The 25,306-nt window shown below is 49.0% G+C and overlaps 1 protein-coding gene across 1 annotated transcript in view; it reads right to left on the bottom strand.

The window, feature by feature from the left end:
- Nucleotides 1-4,189: 4,189 nt before the first annotated feature.
- MAML1 (mastermind like transcriptional coactivator 1) overlaps nt 4,190-25,306 on the bottom strand; it is a 43,202-nt gene continuing 22,085 nt past the window's right edge. The window contains exons 2-5 of the mRNA XM_042982050.1: nt 15,097-16,509; nt 12,015-12,254; nt 10,224-10,320; nt 4,190-7,673 (exon numbers count right to left, since the gene is read on the bottom strand). Of these exons, the coding sequence (XP_042837984.1) occupies nt 6,694-7,673; nt 10,224-10,320; nt 12,015-12,254; nt 15,097-16,509 (2,730 nt within the window). The 3' untranslated portion in view covers nt 4,190-6,693. The remainder of the gene's footprint in view (nt 7,674-10,223; nt 10,321-12,014; nt 12,255-15,096; nt 16,510-25,306) is intronic.

Raw genomic sequence — 25,306 nt, forward strand, 5'->3', positions numbered from 1 at the left:
AGCAGGGCAGGGCGGCCAGCTGAGCTGTGATGTGGCTGCGGCCCGGCTGCCAAGGGGCCCTGCAGCCGGGCCGGCCCACTGGGTGGCCCCGAACTGGGGAGGCAGCTCAGGCCTCGGCACCCCCAAAGCGATCAGGCATTGAGAGCGGGCGGCCCTGCGTAGGGTACGTTAGGTGGAGCTGCGAAGCTCCCTAGTCAATGCCAGTCCCAGGGAGAATCCCTCTGGCTTCGGCCCGCAGCGCTGGGGGCGCACCACAGCGACACCTAGAGTCCGCACCTTGCACCACTCATCCTCTTTATTTTTTTTATTTTAAATGTTTATTTTCAAGATTGAGTACGAGCATGGGAGGGGCAAAGAGAGGGGGACAGAGGATCCCAAGCGGGTTCCACGCTCTCAGCAGCGAACCCAGTGCGAGGCTGGTACTCACCAACCCTGAGCTCATGACCTGCATCACTCAGGCGCCCCTTTGGGCCCTCTTTATACAGTAAGTTCAGTCCCCCAGCAAGTGGCACCTTAAGACTCAGGACTCGTTTCCTGGGGAAATTTAAAATAAGGTTAGTGGGCGGGGCGCCTGGGTGGCTCAGTGGGTTGAGCATGGGACTCTTCATCTCAGCTCAGGTTATGATCTCATGGTTCGTGGGTTCAAGCCCCATGTTGGACTCTGCACTGATATCTCGGAACCTGATTGGGATTCTCTCTCTCTTTCCCTCTCTCTACCCCTCCCCTCCTCTCTCTCTCTCTCTCTCTCTCAAAATAAATAAACTTAAGAAAAAAAGGCTGGTGGAACACACGACAGCTGGTTTCAGGCTTCATCACCTCCGTCTTCTACCACCCAGTCTAGATTGCCCTCCCCCTCAGCTAGCACTTCAGCTTACCTGGAGGGGTCACCAAGACCTACCCAGACCCATATACCTGGAAGGGTCTGAGCCCCTGGTCATCCAGCACTATCAATGCATGGTGGCTGCACCTGTCCACTCACCACCAAAATCATACCAAGAGACACAGCATGGGGTCAGCAGGGTGGAATGCACTCTGCCTCCCCAGTGTGGAACCTCACCCTCCTCCCTTAATGGTCAAGGTCAACTCCTCTTGCCAGGACCCTGGCCTCTTCCTCTGAGCTCAAAGGACCCAGGAGGCAGCTGTAACTTAAAGCCTAATGGGACTCCTGCTGTGTCTTCTGGTGGGTATGTTCTCCCTTTGGGAGCCAGGGTGTCTGGATGCACACAGCCTAAAGTTTCAGGACAGAAAGCACAAGCTCTCCCAATGGGTCTCTGGAGTGACAGCAAGCAGGGCCACCTCTAGGCCACTTCTACTTCCACCCTTGGGTTGCCCCTCCCCCTCCCGTCTCCTACCTATTGGAGCCGCAGCCCCATGTCCCAGTCACTGATCTGGGGTGTATACCCCTTCCTAGAGGAAGGGTAGAGGGAAGAGGATGGCATCCTTTCCTTGGAAAGTCTTATCATTAATCTCGTTCCTTACGTGTACCTTTTGTTGTGTTTATTTTTGAGAGAGAGAGAGAGAGAGAGACAGAAGATTGAAAGTGGGCTCTGTGCTGTCAGCACAGAACCTGATGCAAGGCTCAAACCCATGAACTGCGAGATCATGACCTGAGCCAAAGTCGGATGCTTAACCAACTGAGCCACCCAGGTACCCTAATTTCCTGTTTTTAATAATTATACTGTTGTTGGGGTGCTGGGTGGCTCGGTTGGTTAAGCATCTGACTCGATCTCAACCCAGGTCTTGATCTCAGGGGTTGTGAGTTCAGGCCCCATGTTGGGGTCTGTGCTGGACATGAAGCCGACTTAAAAAAAAAGAAAAAAGAAAAAAAAATCATACTGTTGTAAAAGATGAACATATGAGGAAGCTGGGTGAACCGTATTAAGCATTCTTTGTACTATTGTAAAAAGCAACTTTGTTGAGGTATATAATTTACATGCTATAAAATTCACCCATTTTAAATGTACAATTCAACTTCTGGTATATTTGCTCAGTTGTGCAGAGCATCACCATGATCTGGTTTTAGAGCAATTTCATCACCCCAGTAAGTCCCAGCCCCAGGCCACTACTGATCTGTTTCTGTCTTTGCTGGTTTGCCTTTTCTGGACATTTCACATAAAGGGATTCATTCCTATATTCCTATGATACGTGGTCTTTTGTGTCTGCTACAACTTGGCGTGTTTTGAGATCTTTGTTCTCTTTTCACAAATGTAAAATTATATCGAAACGAAAAGCCAGAAAAGAACAAAAAAATAAAGATGAATCACCACCCTTTCCAGCATGGGAGGGACTAACATACTACCAAGTAAGTGGCTAGTCTCAAGAGATGGGCTCAGAGGCTTGGCATTGGTCTCTGTTGCTGACAGGCTGGACATTCAGTAGTAACAGAGCTAGAGCAGCCTCGGTGAGTCAGAGCCATGCTGCTGGCATCATGCAGAGCACCGCACCTCCCCTCCCCGCACACCCCCCCCCCCCCCCGCCACCATAGCTAGTCCATTCAAAAGCCCTTTTCCCAGCACAGGAGGTTTCCACCTGACCAATGGAAGGTTTCTACAACAAGCAAGGGTGTCCACTCTGATTGAAGATCAAGGCCAGGGAAATGACCAGGCAGAGCTGTGAACCCAGCCATCCCACTGTGAGCTGGGCCTGGGGCCAGGACTCCATTTACTGTGTACCCACTTTTACTCCCTTAACCTAACCAGAGTCCTGATGACACTTGACTTGGTATCAAAGGCACCTGTGTTCAAGGGCAATCCTAAAGCAACGCCAGGTATTCCTCTTCCCTGGGGTATGTACAGTTCTCTGAGTAAATAAATGGCTGGAGGTCCCTCTGGGAAGGACCAGGACAACCATTACTGCATTCCTCACAGCAATGTGGGAGAGGCCTCCCTCATGAGATCCGGTCTCTCCTCTGGACAAGGGGTTCTGAGCCTGAGAATTGCCTCATGTCTGGGAACTAGGTAATGTTTTGTGACTTCGTCTTGGGGCAGCTTCCCTCAGCCATTGGGCCAACGATCCCTTGAGTCCTTCCGGTTGTATAAAGGAAGCCAACCCCTGTCAGCTGCCCAGCCATTTGCCTCTGGCCACACCATGATCCATTCATAGCTCCCTAGCTCTCTGTGAGTCTGGTCCTCCCTCCTGGCCTCTGAAAGGCCCGAGCTACCACCTGGTCCTATTGCTGTGGGATCCTCTAGATCCCATTGCTATCAGGGAGCCCGGTTCTGTTACAACATCTTCTTCTGTCAGTTTGGGCCCCAGAGGAATGGCCACCCAACTTCTCAACGATGTGGTGCCTCTTTCTTTTTGGTAGATGGAGGTCCTCTGGGTCCCTTTGTGGAACATACTTGGCTGGTGGGCATATTTGGCTGTCACAAATATAGAATTACATCCACTCTAACACGCAGAACTTAAGAAAAGTGTCTTACTGCACAGCCAAGTATCAAAAAGAAGAAATGGCATTGGGTTTGAGGGGAGATAGAACTAACAGAGATTTTGATTTTTTTTTTTTTTTTTTTTACTACTCAGAATCAAGGACCCCCTTGATCCTCCAGCTCTGAGAGTAACATGACACAGCGATGGGAATATCTGCAGCTCTTAACCTCGAAGATGACAGCAGTGGTTGGGCTCTGCCCCCCATTATAGAGAAACTGAGTATGGAACCAGGGGTAACTGGCTGGCTCAGTCGGTTGAGCGTCCGACTTCAGCTCAGGTCATGATCTCATGGTTGGTGAGTTTGAGTTTGAGCCCCACATTGGGCTCGCTGCTGTCAGTGCCAAGCCTGCTTCGGATCCTCTGTCCCCGTTCTCTCTGCCCCTCCCTCAGTCACACTCTCAAAAATGAGTATTAAAAAAAAAAAAAGGCAACTAAACAGGACCTGGAGAATTGCTCTGAGGGTAAGTCTAAGGGTTTCAAGTGAAACCTTTAAACTGCTAAGGACCTAGAGTATCCCTGAGTTATCTGGTCCACCTCCCTCCATTAGACACAAGGGCAGGGCTGGGTCCCAGAGAGGGGAGAGGCTGGTGGTCCTGAGTCCTACCCTCCTACCCATCATCACTGAGACGTCCCTTCTCCCTCCACCGAAGGAAAGGGGTAAATTGCCAAAGGAAATCAGCCACCAAAGAAGTCATGTCCGGGTCCACTTCCTACCTCCCACACTGTGGGTGCAGCCACGTGAAGCCAAATGCACAGGCGGTTTCCATACTAGCAAAATACTTTTATTACTTTATAATGATAAAAGAAGGAGAGTAAAGATTTCTTTTTGGTGTATACCAGAGTTAAGGGCAGTAGGAGGATAAGGGGATTAACAGGATTTTTATGTACTTTGATGACAATAGAAAGTTAACAATATCAACTGTTTGCCATAAAACTTATCATAGCTCCCCCAAAACACATATAAAGGATCATAGTTTTAAAATCTATAAAAGTAAAAAATATACAGTCAGAAACTCTAACGCTTATTTCCTCTTTAATATAAAATTGTAAACATTTATTTACACAAAGCAAATGTGTATAACAAAGTCCGAGCACCCTTTTCTTGTGAGTCATGGCTCCTGGAAGAGGGGATTTGCACTGAAGCAGAGTCTCCCCCCTTGACTACCCAAAAACCAGATTCATAAATAAAGCCATGGGCAGCTCCCTGGGGGGGGGGGGGGGACCCCAAGCATCACATTTTATTGCTCCGACACTGCAGCGAGAAGCCTGCTGTCTGTCCGGCGGCCCGAGGGCTAAGGCAGGGGCAGCCCTCCCCGGGAGGGGACAGAGGTGAGCGGCCAGGGGGAGAGCAGGAGAGGAACAAGGACTCATCACCAGCCTGCAGCCCGCTATTTTTGGTTGAAAACCCACTGAAGTCCCCCTCTTCCCCTTTAGATTGGGGAACTCACTCAGAGGGTGGAGTCTTCACTGGCTTTAGGATTCGTTCCCTTCTTTGAGAGCTAGATTCAGTACGAGGAAGGCAGGGAGGGCATTTAAAGGGGAAATGGCCCAGACACCACCCAAGGTGGCAAATGGCTATTAGAGAAGAGGATCTGAGGGTCCAACTACCCCCATGAAAGGCACTGCTGGTGCAAAATAATTACCCATGTGTGTGCAACCATTCATCCCCTCAAAGCCACTCGGGCTGCCCACGTGGATCTCTTCCTTGGCTTAACTCTTTACATATGACACTCCTTGAATCACCCACTTTGAGACTCCAGGGAAATAAAAATGGGGTTGCGGTTTCTCCAGGGACCACTCTACATGGAAGCCACTCTCTTCAGTGTCCTATTTTCTCTCCAACACTCTGTTTAGAAGGGTTTCGCCCTGCACTTACCATTTTGCTTTCGTTCTAACCGAAGTGCTCTCTCCATCTTTGTTTCCAGAAACAGCCCACGGGGAATACTCTGTTCTGCGGACTCTTAGCTTAGCCAAAGTCCATTAATTCAGACCTTCAAAGAGAAATCCACTCCAGTCTTTTTAAAGGATGTATTAGTGTTATAAAGTCATTCTCTTCAAAAAGTGCACGTCATCTGACGAGGGAGAGCGGCAGAAGTGGTGAAACAGAGTGGAGTTCTCACCTGCGGCTCGGCCTGTGGCCTCCTTGCCCAACAGTGCACACCTCTTTCCCTCCTTCCCCCAAACCTTTGCTTTCTGGGGAGGGGACACCAGCCCCACTACTACAATGCTAGGGCTCCCTAAGGAATCGTAATGACTTTCTCCTCCAGTCTAGTAACCTGTGGCCTTAAAGAAGTTTTCCATTTGTGCTGGAGAGAGAAGGGGAGGCAGAGAGGTCATGGGAACTGCAGATGGGGTGAAGGAAAGACGTCTGTGCACAGCAATGATCACCTTCCTGACACATTAAATACAAGTTTTGAGAGAAACTGCAGAACAGGGGGAGGGTTTACAACAAAAGGGGACACAGGAATCCCAAATAATCCATCTCGGCATTTAGCCTGGGGGTGGCCTGGGGTCCTGGAAGCACAGCATTCTGGGGGGAGGAGGAGGAGTGCGGCTGGAGTGACCACATCTGTGTCACTAATTCTGCTATCTCGCGGCATCCTGTTCCTTTTTGGCACATGCAGTCACAGCCTGTACTGACAGAAATGATTGCCCAGGGACCCTCCCTTTCCCCTGAAAGCGGACAAAGAGCAGGAATAAAAAGGGCTCTTAACCAAAGGAAACCCTAGGTTTCCAATGCCACTTAAAATCAATTTAAACCACCACCTATCCTAATCTGTCTTAAAATCTTAAAAAAAAAAAATTAATCTTTTCTATGCTACAAATTGCAAATAGTTCTGCTATATAAAGTTGCAACAAAACCTGTCCCCAACACTGGGGAAAGAGGAGAAATCTTGGATTAAGTCAACACAATGGCAGAGATTTTTATGAGCCTGCCATCGTGGGGTTTCACCATTCTTACTGTTGGTTTTTTGGTCATTTGGATAGAAAACCACTCGTAGAACCCTATCCTGCTGTCCCAACACCAGGCAACAAAGCCAGCAGATGGGCTGGGGCCAGCCCGACGGGCCACAACTGCTGGCTGGGAGCTGTGCACCCGGCAGACACTGGCCTGGCCAGGCCAGGCCTCCACCCTGGGGCTCTGGCTCCACCCACCCAGCTCCCCGGGCCGCGGGCTTTTGGTCCAATGTAGTTGCTCTTTCTTGAATCTGAGAATAAAAATACAGGCTGTGTGAACATTTGAGACCACCACAAATCCTCCAGTTACTGAGGCCCTAACAGGTCATCCAGATCGTTCATCCACTCTTCCGAAGTCCTGTTCTTCAGCAGGGAGTCGATCAGGTCAGCATCTCCGGCCATGCTGGCCAGCCCACTGCCACCCGGCTGCCCGCTGTAGGCGAAGGGCAGATCCTGGCCCGCGGTCCGCACGGGATAGGCCTGAGTGCAGTGTAGTCCCGCCCGGCTGCTCATCGATGGCGCAGGGCTCTGGCTGAAGGCCCCCAGCTCGGGTGCGGCCGGGCTCAGGCCCGGCAAGCCCTGCTGTGGGGCTCCCTGGGGAGGTGCTGGGGCAGGGGCTCCGGTCCTCTGCTGCGCACTCACAGGGGGCAGCATGGACCCTGCCGCGGCTGCCGAGCTCATGGGGGCCATGGGCCTGCTGGGCATCGCCTGGGAGAACTGCGGGCTGGACATCTTCAGGTGGGCCTGCTGCATGTGGAAGCTGGAGGCTGCCGTGAAAGGGCTCACGGTGTTGTTCCCTGGGGTCTGGCCACTCAAGTTCGGCATTCCCTGATGCTGCCACGAGGGGTTCTGGCTTCCCATGGCAGCAGACACCCTTGGGACCTGTGGCTTTGTTAAACCAGAGTTCAGGGTCCCCTTATTGTGCTGCTGGGGGAGGCCGGAGCTTCCCAGAGAGTTCTGCCCATAGGCAGCGGAGACCGAGGTGCTCTGGCCCACGCCAGTCTGCCGTGGAATGTGGGCATGTCCGTTGGTGGCCTGTGGTGGGGGCTGGCCGACTATCTGGGTTATGCCGGAAGCCAGGCCATAGAGACTGCTCTGTGGCAGGCTCTGGGAGCCAGTGAACTGAGCCACACCCCGGTCCTGCTGGCCTGAGTTTGAGGGGAGAGAGGAAACCGAAGTGTGTCCAGGACCCATTGACATCAAATTCCCGGCCTGAGGAAACGCTCGAGAACAGCCGGGGTTTGATGCACCCAAGTTGTTCATGCCAGGCACAGCAGCAGAGGACCCTGGAAGACAGAAAAGAGTCGGTCAATCAAGCTGGCATTTCCTGGACTGCCGCTGTGGAGACATCTTTAGGACCCAAGATGCAGCCGTTATTCTCTGGCATGAAAGGCAAAATCAGAACACTGGACATCTTATCGTCCATGGAATCTCAAAGACGACAGCCCTGGGAGTCAAAAGGGAAGCAGATTTCCCACAGGGTGGAATGGAGGCCAGTCTGGAGCAATGAGGAATTCAAGACAGGCTCAGAGGAAGGGGCAAACACCCCAGGGCGGCAGAAGCCAGGAGACTTGATGATTTAACCTTCCAAAGCCCACCCTATTTCTGCTCTGTGGGAGGTCCATGCCGGCCCTGGGGACTCCCAGACAGATCCAGCCCAGGGTCTGCCTTCAGGAGGCAAAGGCTCCATGTGGTGTAACAGGGTTACAACAACAGCTGGGCAACAGGCCATGTGACTGCAGGGGTCTGAAGGGTCAATGCCTGGGAAGATTTGGGGAGGGCTTCAGAGAGATGGTGACAAACACACTGGCTTTTTTAAAAGGGCTGAAGAAACTTCCTCTCGGGGCACCTGGGGCGCTCAGTCGGTTAAGGGTCCGACTCTAGCTCAGGTCATGATCTCATGTTTCGTGAGTCTGTGCCCTGTGTTGGGCTCTGTGCTGACAGCTCAGAGCCTGGAACCTGCTTCAGATTCTGTCTCTCTCTCTCTCTCTCTCTCTCTCTTTCTCCTCCGCTCGTGCATGTTCTCTCTCTCTCAGAAATAAAGAAACATTAAAAAAATTTAAAAATAAATAAATAAATAAATAAAAGGGTTGAAGTTTAGCAATTTCACCGTTTGGAGAAAGAGTATCCTAGACAGAGAAGAGAGTGTGTGCAACGGCATAAATTTACGTGAGGCGGTCTGTGTGAGGAGCTCCATGGCCGGAGTGCAGGAAGGGCATCCCACTGGCTAGAGATACGGCTGGAGAGATAGCCGTGGCCAGACTCAGAAGAGCTGTGGCTGCCATGTGGAGGACACAGTTGCAAAGTCCCAGGGTAAGTGGACCGCAACAGTGGTTTGGGGGCTGGGTGGGGGCTGCTCAAATCAATTAGGGGAGGGGTGTACCAGCTATGGCACATGGGAGTGAAAGAGGGAGAGTGTGAGATCCTGTTCTTGACACCACCGAACAACAAGGGGGCTGAGGGAGGGACTGAAAGCAGCAGATGCTGACTGATCAGTGGCGGGCACTGCATGGGGGAGACAGCCGGGAATAGGACAGAGAGGTCCTGTCCTCAGGGAACCTGCTGTCTGGGGCTCTGTCTTAAGCAACGGATGCACAGTGACAACACTCACCAAATGGGTTTCTGTGGGTCGGGGGTGTACTATTCAGGGGCTGGCCATGACTGAGCTCTTTGTTCCTCCTCTCCCTCTCTCCACCAGCACCTAAGAACTAGGCTGAGGGACAGAGGAGGGTGGAAACAGTCTGCTTTGCTCCCACTGACAGCCCAGAACCATGTGAGACGCGATGAAGGCAGGAAGGCTGGCTGAAGCCCAGGCTCCTGAGAAGCCCGCAGACTTCAGCTCCACGGTCTGGTCAGCACACACATAAAACTCCACCTAGGCTCCTAGTCAGGACACAGCCATGGGGAGCCTAGGTGGCTCAGTCGGTTAACCGACTGACTTCAGCTCAGGTCATCATCTCGCAGTTCATGAGGTTGAACCCCACGTTAGGCTCTGTGCTGACAGTTCAGAGCTGGGAGCCTGCTTGATTCTGTGTTTCTCTCTCTCTCTGCCCCTCCCCCACTCATGCTCTATTTCTCTCTCTCACTCAAAAGTAAACAAACATTAAAAAAAAAATTAAGGAGCGCACAGCTGTGCTCAGCTTTCCCTGGGACACTTTAGAGTGAGAGTTGTTGACCAAAAAAGGGACAGGTTTTGAAGATAGGCCAAGAAGAGCTAGAAAGGCAGGTGCAACCAGGTTTTACTGCTTCTGTCAACCGGCGTATCTATGAGTTTCTGGAGTGAGGCCTGAGCAAGGGCAGTCAGGTTCCCTTGCACATCTGAGCTGCATCAGCCAAGACCTCAGAGTGTTTCCTGCCCCTCTGTGGTCAACTGTCGGCAGCTGATGCTGCCGTTTGGGACACTGAAGTGAGTGGACAGGAAGAGAGAGCAGAAGCAAAAGGCCACACAAACTACACTTAGTCTCTCCTTATCTAGAAAATAAGAGCATCATTTTTTTGAAGGCACATAACGGCAGGAGCAAAGAACCTTCTTAAGAATTACAGAACCCATTTCCTGTTGATAAGCTAGCCTCCAGCTAGAAATGATTATGCTTCAAAAGACCGTGCAGCCAGAGTACTGACCAAGGTGGTATGCCTGTGACCCTCTCCTCCTAGCCTGCAAGGGAACTAGAAAGCCAGGCTCCATAGGCAGACCAAGGTTTACATAAGCAAGTCTATTTAGCCCCCAGCATATAGCATGGCAGACAGCAAGAAGCCAGCACGAGTGCAACGGACCACCTACTCTGTCCTATGCCTGCCTCCCCTGCCCGACTCTGCCGCTTCAGACATCCCCTCACCTGTGAACTGTCCAACCTGCTGTGGGAAGGTGCTCTGGGTTGGGTCTTGGTACTGGGGAGGTGGGCGCGTGAGGTGGCGCTGAAACTGCTGTTTCTCCTAGAAAATGCCAAGAACAACAGAACAGTACAATAAGACCCACATGGAACAGAAACAACAGTTACATCAGAGAAAAGTAAACTGCTATGGTTTGTTTCTCACAGATGAGTTCCTGTGAAGGTAACGCTCATGGTTTCATTTGGGGGATTTTTAATAAATTGTAGGAAACAGAAGGACGGGGCAGATCTAAGGAGCAATGATTTAAAAAAAAAAAAAAAAAAGTGGCGTATCAGTTTAAAAAATGTGGGGAGGGCAGATCGGGGAAATGCAAATCAAAGCCACGATGATCTACCTCTTCACACCCACAAGGATGGCCAGGATCAAAAAGACAAGTACGGCAAAGATGCAGAGAAACTGGCACCCTCACACGCCACTGTGGGAACGTGAAACGGTATGGCTGCTCTGGAGAACCGGTTGTCTGGCAAGTCCTCACAAGGTTACACATAACAGCCACCATATGCCCCGGCAATTCCACCCCTACGTACACACTAAAGAGAACTGAAAACTTATGCCCATAAACACGGAAAACAAACCAAATGTCTATCAACCGATGAATGGATAAATCAAATGGAGCTTTTCCAAACGACAGAATATGATCCAGCCATAAAGCAGAGGGGAACGCTGCCACAGGCCACAACATGGGTGATGACTTTTATTGGGCAGGCAGTTTCTTTTTAGGGGGTGAAAACTGACGAAGTCGACTGTGGTGATGGTTGCATACCTGTGTGGATATACTAAAAACCACTGAACTGTACACTTTAAGTGGGTGGATTATATGTCACACGAACCATATCCCAATAAAGCTGTTATCTTAAAAAATGGCAGAATGGAACACCTAGGTGGCTCAGTCGGTTGAGCGTCAGACTTTGGCTCAGGGTCATGATCTTCGCATTGGGCTCTGCACTGACAGTACAGAGTCAGCTTGGGATTCTCTCTCTGCTACCCCTCTGCTTGCTCAACAATAAATAAACTTTAAAAATAAATAAATATATGTAATAAATACAAATATTATATACATGTGGCAGAACTGAGGCAGTGATGTGGGCTTTAAAGTCATCCTCAATCACCTTCATCTTCTGGGTAGATGGTTTTTCTGTTAGGACTTTGAAGATGTAATTTAAAATCCTGAGAACTCTCGTAACCTTGGTGACCAAGCGGGTGAACTGCAGGACTTGGAAAGAGATTGTCGGGCCTGATTCTAGAACTCTAGGACCTCAGGGACATTTTCATTCCCTCTGTTGTATTCTGGCTTCTGACAAACTCTGTATTTACAACAAAGCTGGGACCCACAGTGAACTGGCAGACCAGTGAGCTCGGTGCTGTGGCAGTTGTAGACAAGGGACGTGGAAAAATGTCCCTAACAAATAAAGTTTTAGCTAGAGATTTGCCTTCACTGATCACCAAGTGACATTAAAGCTACTTCTGAAACAGGCCACCATTGTCTGAGAAATGCCACACTCCTGGAAAGGGCTTTAAGATGGCAAATGACAGGCAAATGAGCGCGCATGCACACATTGGAGCGGAGCACGCCTGTGTGCACACAGAAACACGCTGAAGCTGAGCGCACGCGCGCGCACACACACACACACACACACACACACATACACGATGGAGCTAGCAGCCGCGGCAGTGACTGGGGAGGCAGGGGAGAGTGGGGGTGCTGGGGGGGGGTCACCTTCCACCTCCTACTTTACCTGTTCCGCCAGAAGTTGCTGCTGCCTTTGTAAGAACTGCTGTTGCTGCAGGTGCTTCTGTTGCTGCTCCCTCTGTTTCTGTTGGTCCAAGAGCAACTGGTGCTGCTTCATTACTGCCGCCTGCTGCTGGCTACTGAGATAGGGGGTGCTGCTGTGAGTGCTGGCCCCAGACGCAGCTGGTGGCTGGCTCCCCACGCTGGCAGCCTGGGCTGGCACAGGGACGCCGGGCGGGTTCTGCTCCTGTCAACACAGGTAAGAGGGCCTCAAGTCAGGGAGACATGGTGAAGTCTGTGAGCCCCAATCAGGGCAGACGAGCTGTGCCCGGTGAGGGCCTGGCTCCAGGTTCTCTCTTGAAGCCTCTGCTTCATTCCAGGCCAGGCCAGAGACCAAAAGAGCTAACACCTGGGCATCCAGCAGTCAGCCACTAGCTGCCTGTCAGCTCTGCGGCTCCTACGGTTCACCAGCGGCAAAGGTGTGATTTTACATTTAAGCTCATATTTGCATGCTTTAGTTCCAGAAGGCAAATGGAGCCTCTAAATGCTCACTTTCTGGAAAGTGTGAGTACAGATGGGTTGCTGGAGGAATGCCCTGAGGGACTACGACTGATGGAGATGCCATGTTCCAAGTGTACAAACCTTGGGTCCCCAGTGGTGGGATGGTCCCTGAACTGCCTGAAATTGTATCATGTGTCCATTTGTGTATGGCATTTTCCTGAGAAGAGACTGCTTGGCTTTTGTCAGATGTTCACACTCAAAAAATACTAAGTGTCAATGAAAACTTTAATAAATATTCTCAATTATTATATGGACCAAAAGTGAGAGTCATGTCAAAGGCTATATACACAATATCATCCTGTCATGGCTTATAATTTAAAAGGGGAAAATTTAACTCGAAATGGGAAAAAGGTAAAAGGCAAAGATCATTTAAGCAAGTTCAACTTTTTGAGCTCCTTTCTAGTCCTTGTATGTCTACACATTTAATCTTTACAAGAATCTAACCTTAGAGCAGACAGCTCCTGAGGTAATTTCCTCACCCCACGCACCAGAAGGTTATGGGCCAGAAGGTTTGTGAGGCCCTAAGTGCTACTGAAGTGGCAGTTACCACCAGTTTTTTTTTTGTTTTTTTTTTTTAGTTTATTTATTTTGAGAGAGAAAGAGAGAGAGAGGCAGAGACAGAAAGAAAGAATCCCAAGCAGGCTCTACATTGTCTGCATGGAGCCCAATGTGGGACTCAATCTCACAAACCGTGAGACCATGACCTGAGCCGAGATCAAGAGTTGGACACTTAAACCGACTGAGTCACACAGGCACCCCTGATTTTTTTTAAGGATGCTTTTAGTGGCTATGTAGCAGTTTACTGGCTGAAATAAGTGTAAGTATCAACATTTACACATGTACTCTCCTGCTGACTGTTGAGACATGCTTAAACAGCTTCCCAGTTTTTGGCTATAAGAAATAATGATGCAATGAGTATCTTCTATATAACTTTCCTATTTTTTTTTTTTAAGGGATGATTTCTTGCAGAGGTATCATGTGTTAATGCTTATTAATACTTTTATGGCTAATGAAAAATACTGGGACATGTGGGTGTCTCAGTTAAGCATCCAACATTTTTTTTGTTTGTTTTTGAGAGAGAGACAGCAAGAGCAAGCGGGGGAGGCACAGAGAGAAGAGAGGGGGAACAGAGGATCTAAAGCAGGCTCTATGCTGTCAGCACAGAGTCCGATGTGGGGCTTGAACTCCTGAACCGTGAGATCATGACCTGAGCCGAAGTCGGGACGCTCAACCAACTGAGCCACCCAGGTACCTGATGCATCTGACTCTTGATCTCAGCTCAGGTTGTGATCTCAGGGTCAAGAGCTCAAGCCCTGCGTTGAGCTCAATGCTGGGCATGAAGCCTACTTATAAGGGAAAAAAAATTATATATATATGAATATGACACCAAATTACTTCCCACAAGCACTGTGCCCATTTACACACCCTCACCAGTACAGGAGCATCAGTTTCCTCATTATTATTACCAGCACTGGATTTTTTAATTTTTAAAATTTTACAAATACACAAAGGTACCCACAAGGGTATTCACTGCAGCCTTGCCTATAACCAGGAGACAATGAAGTACACCAAAACAAAGGGCACGCGCCATGGGCCACAACTGTTGTCACACAAGTGTTTAACAAGTATCAAGGAATCTACACATGTAGACGAGGAAGACAGTCTGGGACATACTGTGGAGTGAGGAAAGCAACTGTGCTCTACTCTATCTTGGAGGAAGTCAAGGAATGAGCCCTAGCCAGGGGAAAGCTGCCAGGGAAGAGACATTTTAGAACATACTTGAACAGGAGTAGAAATGCAAATAACGACCATGATAAAACTGGTACTTGATCATTCTCCACCCTACAGAGCTATGTGACTCTGCTAGGCTTGAGTGTCATGACTAAATAGATGCAGTTTAGATGTGCTGGGGAACAGCTCTCTCTCACCTTACTAAATCTTAAGGTACTCTGAACACAGAAATCTGAAAAGTGGTTTAAAAAAAAACAACAGGGGAGCCTGGGTGGGTCAGTCAGCTGAGTGTCAGACTCTTGAGATCGGTTCAGGTCATGACTCACAGTTGTGGGACTGAGCCCCACATTGGGCTCTGTGCTGATGGCACAGAGCCTGCATGGGATTCTCTCTCTCCCTGTCTCTCTCTCTGCCCCTCCCCTGCTCACTCTCTCTCAAATAAACAAACTAAAAAAAAAAAAAAAAAAAAAGGCAAAGCCTCTAAGGAGCACATTAAATGTAATCGTGATCTTTATCTGCAAAATACAGCCATAAATGACTTACTTTAAGTTGTGTGGCATGCAAGAGACACTAGACAAAGTACAGTGTCAAATGTATGGAAATTTGAAACCAAGTTATACTAGGGAATTTTACCCGATTTTCATTTATTCAGAATCAACCCTGGTTTGCCTGACTTTCACTCTCCAGAGACCCGAAGGATGACCGTGGCTGCTCCCTCCCACCCTCTTTGTCCCAACCACCCAAGACCTAGTGACCACAGGGATGCAGAGTGACAGAGAGGGAAGCCACGTGCTCACCTGGCTAGGGGGAACCAGTGATCGGAAGGGCATATTTCCTGGCTTTGGTTTCATCAGAAACAAGGAATTCTGCTCGTTGCTCAGATGAGGCAGCTGCTGGGGAAGATAAGCCATGAGGGCTGTCTTGCTCTGGCTGGATGCAGGGCCACCTTGCCCACAGTCTGCTTTGTAATGAGAAAGGGGTTTGGTGTTGCCATAGTCCAGCACCGACCCTTGGTTAGTCACGGCATTCTGATTCAAGTTACTTGGCGGCTGGTGACTCAGCAGGTTCACATGGCTGGGCTGGAGGTAGGGGCCTCCGGGCCGAGGGGAGCTCTTGTTCACACTGGGCATCATGAGCAGTTTGGAGTTGGTGAAGTCTTGCTTGTAGCCAGGAGGGCTGGCGGGCTTCTCCATGGGATAAGGAACATTTAAGGGGCTGTGGGAGGGGCCTGTCTGCTGCCACGTGGACATCTGCCCTGGGGCCGGTGCAGGGGTGGCCTGCTGCGGGTTCTGGAGCATCTGCTCCCGCTTCTGCTTCGCAGCGATCTGCTGGAGCTGGTGAGCAGAGGACAGCTCTGAGGGCCCTCCCGGGCCCTGGCTGGGCAACACCACACTGGAGAGGGCTCTTTGTGCATTCTGGGCCTGGGCTGATGCCGGCATCAGGTTGGGACTGGGATTGTCTGCCCCGGGCTGACCAGAGGTGTGGAATAGAGGCTGAGCGCCCCCGAGGCTGGGTGAATCTGTGCTCACAGGGCCGGCTGAAGGCCCCATAAAGGTCTGTCCTGCAGACCCTGCTCTCACTTGTGGAGAGCCTAACTGTTCTTGTTCAAAGGCTGCTGGGGAGAATTCTGTCTTAATATTAATGTCCTGTGCCAAGGGGGTCTGCGTGGCGGAACCAGAACACTCTGGGTCCTTCTTTTCTTCAAAGTCCTCATTAAACAGATCCTTCATGTCTTCATCGGGCACTGACCTGTTCAGCTCCTCGATGAGCTCCTTCCACTCTTGCTCGTTAAGGTTGAGGTCAGGCATGAGGTTGCTTTGAGATATGGAGCCTCCAGCCCCCGCGATCATGCAAGGCAGGTCATCGACGGGCTCCTGCTTCAGTTCTTTATTCAGGCTCAGAGGAAATGGCTCACCAGGGTTGCTGCCTCCATTCAAGTGGAGGCTGGAGTCTGCCAGACACTTCTTACTGATGGAGTCAAGCCCCAGTGAGTGCTTCCCACTGGCCTGCAGGGCCTCTGCGCCAGGCTTGTCAGGCTGCCCCAGGGGAGAGGCTGGAGGCAAGCCATTGGAAGCGACAGCTACTCCCAGAGGGGCCTCTCGGCGGGTCTTCTTGTGTCCAGGAAAGAGGTCTCCGTAGCCATTCTGTTGCTCACCATTCTGAGGGGGGGTGGTGCTATCAAGATTTCTCTTCACTGTGTCATGAAGATGCTGCAAAACATGGACAAGTGTGACTCAATACACAATGCCATGGGTGAGGGCCCCCCCACCTCCGCCGCCACTTTGAATGGTGACTTAAATCTGGGCCCAGGTCCCTGCAGTGTGCTCCTGTTGATTCTCTCATCCAATTTACACCCCCCGCTCCTGGGAACACAGCCCCGCTTCCCCTCTGGGTCTGCCTCTCCTCCTCCTAGGTCCCATGGCTTTGCCTGAGTCAGGACGACTGGCTCAGCTCCAGGAAAACAGCCTAGCTTCAGTCAGTACATCAGTCCCTGGACTTCTGCAGCCCTCTCTTTTTGAAGGATACAAGCCTGATGCTGCCCACAGCCACCTAGTCTGAGGGTGTGCCCAAGAATGGAGTCAATGAGAAAGAACAGAAGATACCTGTATGTGCTTGAGGGCATCACACCTAAGTTCTAGATCTAGTTGCATGTGAGACCACCCATGCCCATGGACTTTTCACTTAGAGGAACCAATAAAATTCCTATTGCTTTAAGCTGAAGGAGCCATGGCTGCTTTACAGGCTCTTTCTCAGGCCTTGGTGGGGGGTGTTGCACGGGCCACTTTTCACGCCCCACCCTGCCTTTCAAGGAGTCGTTGCCCGCCTCCACCCCTTCTCCCCATGCAGGGCTGCTCCCTTACATCCCCACTCACCTCCCTGCCAACCCTAAGCATCTTCCAATCCTCCATGCCCCGTCACCAGCTCCCACAAAGCTCACCACTTCTTACCAAGACTATTCCTTTGAACACAGCCAGTCTGTCTTGCACTGTTATTCTTGCCTCCCCCACCCCTGATACCATTCCCCTCAACTAGATTTGTTCAGTGAATCCTATTAATGGTCTACCTTGTGCCAGGGACAAATGTTGTGTGGATATCAAGACAAATGAGGTGGTTACCATGGTCTTCGTGGGCTTCCAGTCTTCTAGAACATGGGACATACGTATAAAGACATGGCTACGGAATAAGACAAATGTCCCATACAAGCAACAGGGCAAAAAGCACCCTGAGATGAGAGTTCAGGAGCAGGAGTTTCATGAAGAGAACATAATAATGTGAGTGGGGAGAAAGAACATGGTATCTTTCCGCTATTTCCCCAGCCTTGTTTTCAACTGTTAGGACATGACTCTGACCCTTCTGTTACCAGAGGTGCCTACTACACCCAGCCTCTAAACACAGTGCTGCTCCTTTCCTATGTTTACTTCTGTTATGTTTTTGTCCTTCACCGTCTGCCAGCCCCTATTCCATCCCTCCTTCCCTCCCACTGACCCTAAGCACCTACACTGTGCTATTTGCAAAGTTCCAAATAATAGCTTTCGTTATTATCTTTAAATAGGTTTCAGAGGATCCATGGCACGCAGCGCTCTGTGCTGTTGTCCTCTGGCTACAGAGAAGGGCTGCACTGACCCACCACAGCAGGCCTTGGAGCCTGAGTGCGTGAGCGCTCTGACCAGAGGGTCCTGCCCAAGGCAACTCCCTGGGCACCACCAGCTCACAGCAGCAAACTACATCCTAGATACAAATGCGCAGTGAGCAAGAAAACAGGGAGAGTTACTTTCTCAATCCAGAGCCCCAATTCCAATGCTCCCATTCCTTTTGAATCCCCACTTCCAAGACTTTCCTATTTCTTTACTGTTAAAGCTGACTGCACAGTGCTCTATATATCCTGGCTGAGTCCATATTTCTCTAAATCCATATCTGGGGGCGCCCGGGTGGTTCAGTCAGTTAAGCATCCAACTCTAGCTCAGGTCATGATCTCATGGTTCTTTGGGTTCGAGCTCCGCATCGGGCTCTGTGCTGACAGCTCAGAGCCCGGGGCCTGCTTCAGATTCTGTGTCTCCCTCTCTCTGTTCCTCCCTGCTTGCACTTTCTCTGTCTCTCTCTCTCTCTCTCTCTCTCTCTCTCTCAAAAGTAAATAAATTTAAAAAAAGATTAATAAATCCATATCTGGGTACACAAGTTAGCTCAGAAAAACTAAGAAATAATAAATAAATGGAACTGTAGGGCAGAGGTGTAAGTAAAACGTGATCTTAGGACCCAACAACAGGACGTCTGCTTTACTTTCATGCCAGTTCTTCTGCTTCCTACTGCCACCTAGGGGTGGAAGGGGGGAAGGGGACCAGGTTCTTACAATGGACCCTTTATCTCTCTATTAGATTTGAAAAGTTTATAAGATCCGAAAAGTTTCCTTTGGGGAAGGTAAATTCATAACCATTTAATCGGTTATGATTAAACAAGGAAATCAAACTGAGTTGTTGATTTTTTTTGCATTTTTATTCTATTATTTTCTTTTTGGAAAATCATTTGTTCCTCAGCATCAGCTTTGGGCTGTCTGTAAACCTGGGAGCTCAGTTTTCCATTTTCCAAACAGGGAAGATGGAAACCTAAGAGGTCAGGGCACTTGATGAGTCAGCTGGTTGTCCCAGATTAGAAACAGAATCCTTCTTTGCCCTAACAATTATAAAAACTACCACTCCCTCTTTCAATATCCACATGCAAACAGCTGCAGTCAAGTTCCAAAGTAACAACTCAATTTTGCAATGCCATTACTTTTAGCCAAAGGAAACACCGGGCCATTTTCTCAACTACTCACAAAATGTAACTGGAATGATGTAGGCGGGGTGGAGAGTGTGGAATGTGGTGGCCCTGGCAGATTTTTAAGCCTTGAGCGTTTGCAGGAGTGCCTGATATGTGCAGGACACTGTAGAGGAAGATGAAGATGAAAAAAACATGGAGACTAATCTCTAGGAATTTACAACAAAGATGGGAAAACAGCCTGAACAGATTATAAATTACATAAGAACAAACACAAAGCTATAAAGCACACAACCGGCTGCCATGTATGAACACACATGCTTGCTCTCAGCATGTCCGGTACTTCTGAGTGCTAAGCTCAGAGGTACCTGTCATAACTACCAAATGGTCTTAAGTACACAGGGTTCCAGGAGGATCTAGTCCTGGGATAACTCCATCTGGTGTTCTTTCTTCTGCAAGGGGGTTTTGTTAAAGGACACCACACGCCTGATGGTAAGCTGGAGGCCGTGCATGCTCACCCAGTCCTTCTCCCACAAAGCGCCTTGCAGGCCTGGCTCCCACCTCAGCCTCTACCACCCACCATCTTCTGCTCCAGGAGAGCGGCCCTGGATAGCAACGCCGCTCTGAGTCAAGCTGGAGTACCCGTACCCTGTGGACACCAAATCAGTATCCTATCATCTCCCTTCACCCTATCTGGAGGCGCCAGACTTACAGCACAGTCCCTCGCCTGGTCTCAAGAGACTTCCACCACCTGCCACTGAAATTCCGGTGCCCTTTTTGGTCAAACTAACCAAACACCTATAATCTTCCACGGAGCTAACAAACAGATGTGGGGTGGCTCTTTCATCCACATTCCTTACACACAGGCAGCCACCAGTGCTTTCTGACCCTTCTCACTGGGCATTTGTCTTCCTCCACCTCTCTCCTGGGTCATCCTTCTATCAGCCAACCACCACCCACCCCCACCAGAGAGCCAGGACCCTGACCCGCTGCAACATGGCTTCCACCATCTGGGGAGCTGACTGGATATTGAATGGAAGGTGTGGGTTAGAAGGGAGAATTTAGGGCTGCTTTCCCGGAGGCGAGCAATCATCTTGATGCTGCCAAACACAGTCTACATTTTCAGTGCTTTCCTCCATCATCTGCCTGTTAATAATTCCCTGCATCTTTAAAGTTCTCCTTTCTTGGTCCGCCTGGGTGGCTCAGTTGGTTAAGCGTGTGACTCCATTTCGGCTCAGTTATGATCTCATGGTTTATGGGCTCGACCCCATCGTCGGGCTCTATGCTGACAGCACAAAGCCCACTTGGGATTCTCTCTCTCCCCCTCTCTCTGCCCCTCCCCTGCTCACACACTCTCTCTCTCTCAAAATAAATAAACATAAAAAAATAATAATAAAGTTCTCTTTCCTTGTATTTCTTTACCACATTATCTTGCTTTCTCTTCTACTTTTCTGGTTGTTTCTTCTAGTCTTTTTTGAGGTAGGTCTCCCCTTTAAACGAGTATGGGTTCTCTCTCTTCTTTTCACTCTGCACACACTGAGTGATCTTATTCACCCCCATAGCTTCAAATCCCTATGGCTGAACATCACGCTCAGAATAAACCCAACTGCCAGGGATCAAGTGCTGATCTATCAGCGTTTGCCCCCATCCAACCTCCTTTCACGTGTTCCACCCTTATCCCCATTGTACAGCATGCCTGAGTCACACCAGCCTTCTTCTAGTTCCTCAAAGGTGCCCCCTCCTTCCTGCCTCAGGGCCTTTGCACTTGTTCTTCTCTCTTCCTAAAACACTTCTCCCTGATCTCCCTAGGGGTGGCTTAGCTCATAATTTGGGTCCCTTATCTCCTCAAAGTCATTCTCCCAATCATTCTCCATCCTAACTCCTTGTTAATTCCCCCACTGGAGGCACTCACATGAATGCACCTAGCTTCCCCTATTAGAATGAAAAGCAGAGACCCAGTACCTAGAACAGTGCCTGGCACTCAATAAATATTTGTGAATGAATGTGCTCTCTCATCGCCCATGTCTACAGAGCTCCACATTCCTGTTTGTCCAATCACTTACTTGGTATGTGGGGTGTACCACAGCTAACTCAGACTTAATCTGTCCAAACCTGAAGCAGCTTCTCCTCAGTCCTGTTTTCCTTTCTCTGCTCCTGTCTGATAATGTCACTACCATCCACCTAGTCACATAAACCAGAGCCAGAGAGCTGGTCTAGCCCTTCCTTCTTTACTCCTCGCATCTAGTCGGTCCCTGCGTCCTACTGAGCCCACCACCTTAGTTTTGGTTCTTTGGATCTACACACTTCTCTCCATTCACTAAAACCAACTTCTGATGCTTGAATCATTTTAATCACGTCTAAAGCTAGTCCTGTTGCAATCTCCACCCTCATCCATGTTGCACCCTATGGTTAGAGGGAGTGCACCGAAGGGCAAATCTGACCCCGTCACCATCCTCCTGCCAGTTCTTCAATGGCACCCTGTTGAGGGTTCATTGGCCCTCAGGTCTTTGTAACCCAGAGCGTGGCTCCACTGACCTTCCAGCTCTGGCACTAGTGTCACTCCCCATCAACTTCCTAACCACACCCATGCTGTATGCCAGCCAGTGGTGCGCCTTGCTGAACACCTCAATCCATGTCAGGTAGCAACTTTGGTAATGCACTAATCTGAGCCAAGTGCCAGAGGGACAAATCATTACTTCCCTGGTGGCCTTGCTGACCACTCAGCACCTGTGCTTAACTCCTCATGGTGTCAGAATCTCACTCAACCTGCAAAGGCACCCTGAGGAGAATCACTGTTCCTGCTATACAGCAGATGGAAGTCAGGTTACACAAGGCTTCCCATGACATGAGCATTCGTAGGTCATGGGGAGGATCTGCTGCCATCCTCAATCCTCCTGGCCCTGCCTCCCTCCTGGTCAGACTGGGACAGGCCCAAAGTAACTCTGCTTCCACCTGTGAAGCTGAGTGAGGAGTCTAGTGTGAAACACAAGCAGCAGGGAGTGAGTCAGAGCTTCAAACTGTAAGAACACCACCCCTATGCCAAGCACAAAGAATCCCATCAAGCTGCTGTTACCAGAAAAACGGGCTGTGCCATGATGGTCTCTTCCTCCCTTCCTCTTTCTCTCTCTCTCCCTCTGTCTTTCACGTGTGCGCGCATGCACGCACACACACACGGGCATAAATGATTCTTTGTAAAATACTTTAAGTTTTATTTATTTTAAATGTTTATGTTTGAGAGAGACAGGGTGAGACTGCACAGGCAGGGAAGGAGCAGAGAGAGAGGGAGACAGAGGATCCAAAGTGGGCTTGCCAACATCGGAGAGCGTGATGTGGGGCTCAAACCCACAAACCTCGAAATCATGACCCGAGCCAAAGTCAGACGCTCAACCAACTGAGCCACACAGGTGCCCCACTGCTTCATAAAATATTAAAAACAGAAAAATATCACAGAACCACAGAATCTGCTACTAAAGATTCCACTTTTAAGATACTATTGGTCTTAATAGTTCAGAATTGTAATTTATTTTTTTATTTTTTTTAATGTTTATTTTTATTTTGAGAGAGAGAGAGAGAGAGAGAGAGAGAGAGAGAGAGAGAATCAGAGAAAGAGGGAGACACACAGAATCCAAAGCAGGCTGCAGGCTCCAGGCTCTGAGCTGTCAGCACAGAGCCCGACATGGGGCTCAAACTCACAAACCATGAGATCATGACCTGAGCTGAAGTCAGACACTTAGCTGACTGAGCCACCCAGGCACCCCTGAATTGTCAGTAATTTAGAAGTATGGTGAGTACTAAAGAGACCTGTAAGCACTCCTCCTTGCCACTGAATCCACCTACAAGGACATACTGAAAATAGCAAGTTCTAAGAAATGCATTTTCCAGAAAACTTTATAGTTTGGGATCCAGACATTTTTACCATCATTTTTAAAATTTTTTATCTTTAACAAATTACAGGTTCATGTATCAACTATACTAAAAAAAAAAAAAAAAAAAAAAAAAAAAAAAAGAATTAGAGTTCACAAGAAATTGGAAAGAGAGTACAGAGAGGTCCTGTGTATCCTTCACCTAGTTTCCCCCAATGGTTCCCCTACACAGTACTCACCAAGATCCTACTACGTGCCAGACGCTGCCCTATACAAGTTGAGCATAAAATAATGGCCAATTCAGATATGCACAAGGTTTTTACTACACTACACTCCGACAAGGCACTAGGCACTGGGGATTAAAAAAAAAAAAAAATAGTACGACATAGTTCCCACTCCTACCAGCTGGGACGTGATGATGAAGCTATGGAGGCAGCAGGATGAACTATTATGGGAGGAAGGAGAAGGGCACTTGAATTAGGTACTGAAAGAACAAAGAAATAGGAGGAAGGCATACCAGGCTGAGAGGCAAAGGCAAGGATACACAAATGAGCACTAAGTAGGAGTGGACAGAAGGAGGCAAGCAGAAAAAATGAGTAGCAGTTTAATGTTGCTTAAGTGTAAATGGCACAACAGGAAGTGCTGAAAGAGAGAGGCTGCGAATGGACTGTGATGGCCCCAAAATGTTATTTACTAATGTGAAATTTCAAAAAAAGACACAAAACTAGAGAGAACAGTATACTGAACCCTCATTATGCTCCTTACCCAACTTAAACAACTATTAGTATTTGGCCATTTTGTTGCATTTCTACCTCCCTATTCCCCCCCTCCCCATCCCTGAAACTGGGTTATTTAAGAAACAAATCTTGGGCACAGTATCATTCAATCCACAAATACTTCAGTAGGTATCTTTAAAAGGTAAAATTTCTTAAAAATATACATGTGTGTATAACATCACAATACTGTTGCCACACCTAAAACATTAATAATTATTATCACCACCTCAAAGACATTAAGATGGCTACTATGCAAAACAAAACAAAAAAACAAAACAAAACAAAAAAACAAAAAAGCCCACCAAATGTTGGAGGGGGCTGTGGAGAAACTGGAACCCTTATGCACTGTTGGTGGGCATGAAATGGTGCATCTGCTGTGGAAAACAATATGGTGGTTCCTCAAAAAATAAAAACACAGATTTCCATTTAATTCAGCAATATTGTTTCTATTCATTTCCAAAAGCACTGAAAGCAAGAACTTGACCAGGTATTTGTAGACCATGTTCATAGCCGCATATTCACTGTAGCCAAAAGGTCGAAGTAACCTGAGTCCATCAGTGGATGAATGAAACAAAATGTGGGCCATCCACACAATGGAATATTATTCAGCTCCATGTTGACAGCAGAGAACCCGATGCGGACCTCAAACTCACAAACCATGAGATCATGACCTGAGCTGAAGTCAGCCACTTAACTGACTGAGCTACCCAGGCACCCCCGGGAGGGTTATTTTGGAATAATACTTGAGCTCACTTAAAAAACAGCAGATAATTAATTATTGATTAGACCAGATCTCTCTAAAATGCTCTGGAACTCTATGATTCTGTGCAATCAGGCATTTGTACATAAATATGACAAAAATGCACCGTGAACTACTGAAAGCATAAACACCATGACGTTCTCATGTATGAGGAAATCTTGACTTAATGGAGGGACCGCGTGTGTAAGAGTGATACCCTTCCCTTTCAAAGCCATGCCCTCACCGGGTCCTCTATCCCATTCCTATGTGGCCTCTTTAAGGGTCTTGCTCATTCCATCACCACCTTTTCCTCTGTTTTCCATCCATCTCCCTGTTTACCAGTTCTTTCCTCCCCTAAGGACTGGCAACACTCCGTGCCTCCCATCTTTTGGCCCCCATCCTACTCTACGTACCATCTGGCTCAGTGTTAAGGGTATAGCGAGGCTGGGTTCAAACCCTGGTTTAGTTGCTTAATTGCTGCATGCTCACAGGCAAATTACTAAGCATCTCAAGAAGCCCTGTTTCCTCATAGGAAGAAGGGCTGCTGCTGGTGGGGCGTGGGCACCACTTCCTGGGGGGCTGTGAGGTACATCACTACTGCTTACCGAGCAGCTGACAACGTTCTCACAGGTCAGCCCATCCCCTCCCTTCACTTCGGAGCTTATTCAAAGATGGATCTCTACTTTGCCGTGTGAACCAAGGTGACTTCCTGGATCTTAAATCCAAGGGACACTTTAAAACTGTATTGACTTAACCTCTCTGAGGCACTGAACTTCGATGACCACTCCTCCCTTCTCTAAACATCTTCTCCCTTAAGGCCCATGAGATGGCTCTCTGGACGGTTCTCCATGGCTGCCCTCTGCAAGCTGCTGCTTCT

This window comes from Panthera tigris, chromosome A1, assembly GCF_018350195.1.
Source record: "Panthera tigris isolate Pti1 chromosome A1, P.tigris_Pti1_mat1.1, whole genome shotgun sequence".
Classification (NCBI taxonomy): Eukaryota; Metazoa; Chordata; class Mammalia; order Carnivora; family Felidae; genus Panthera; species Panthera tigris.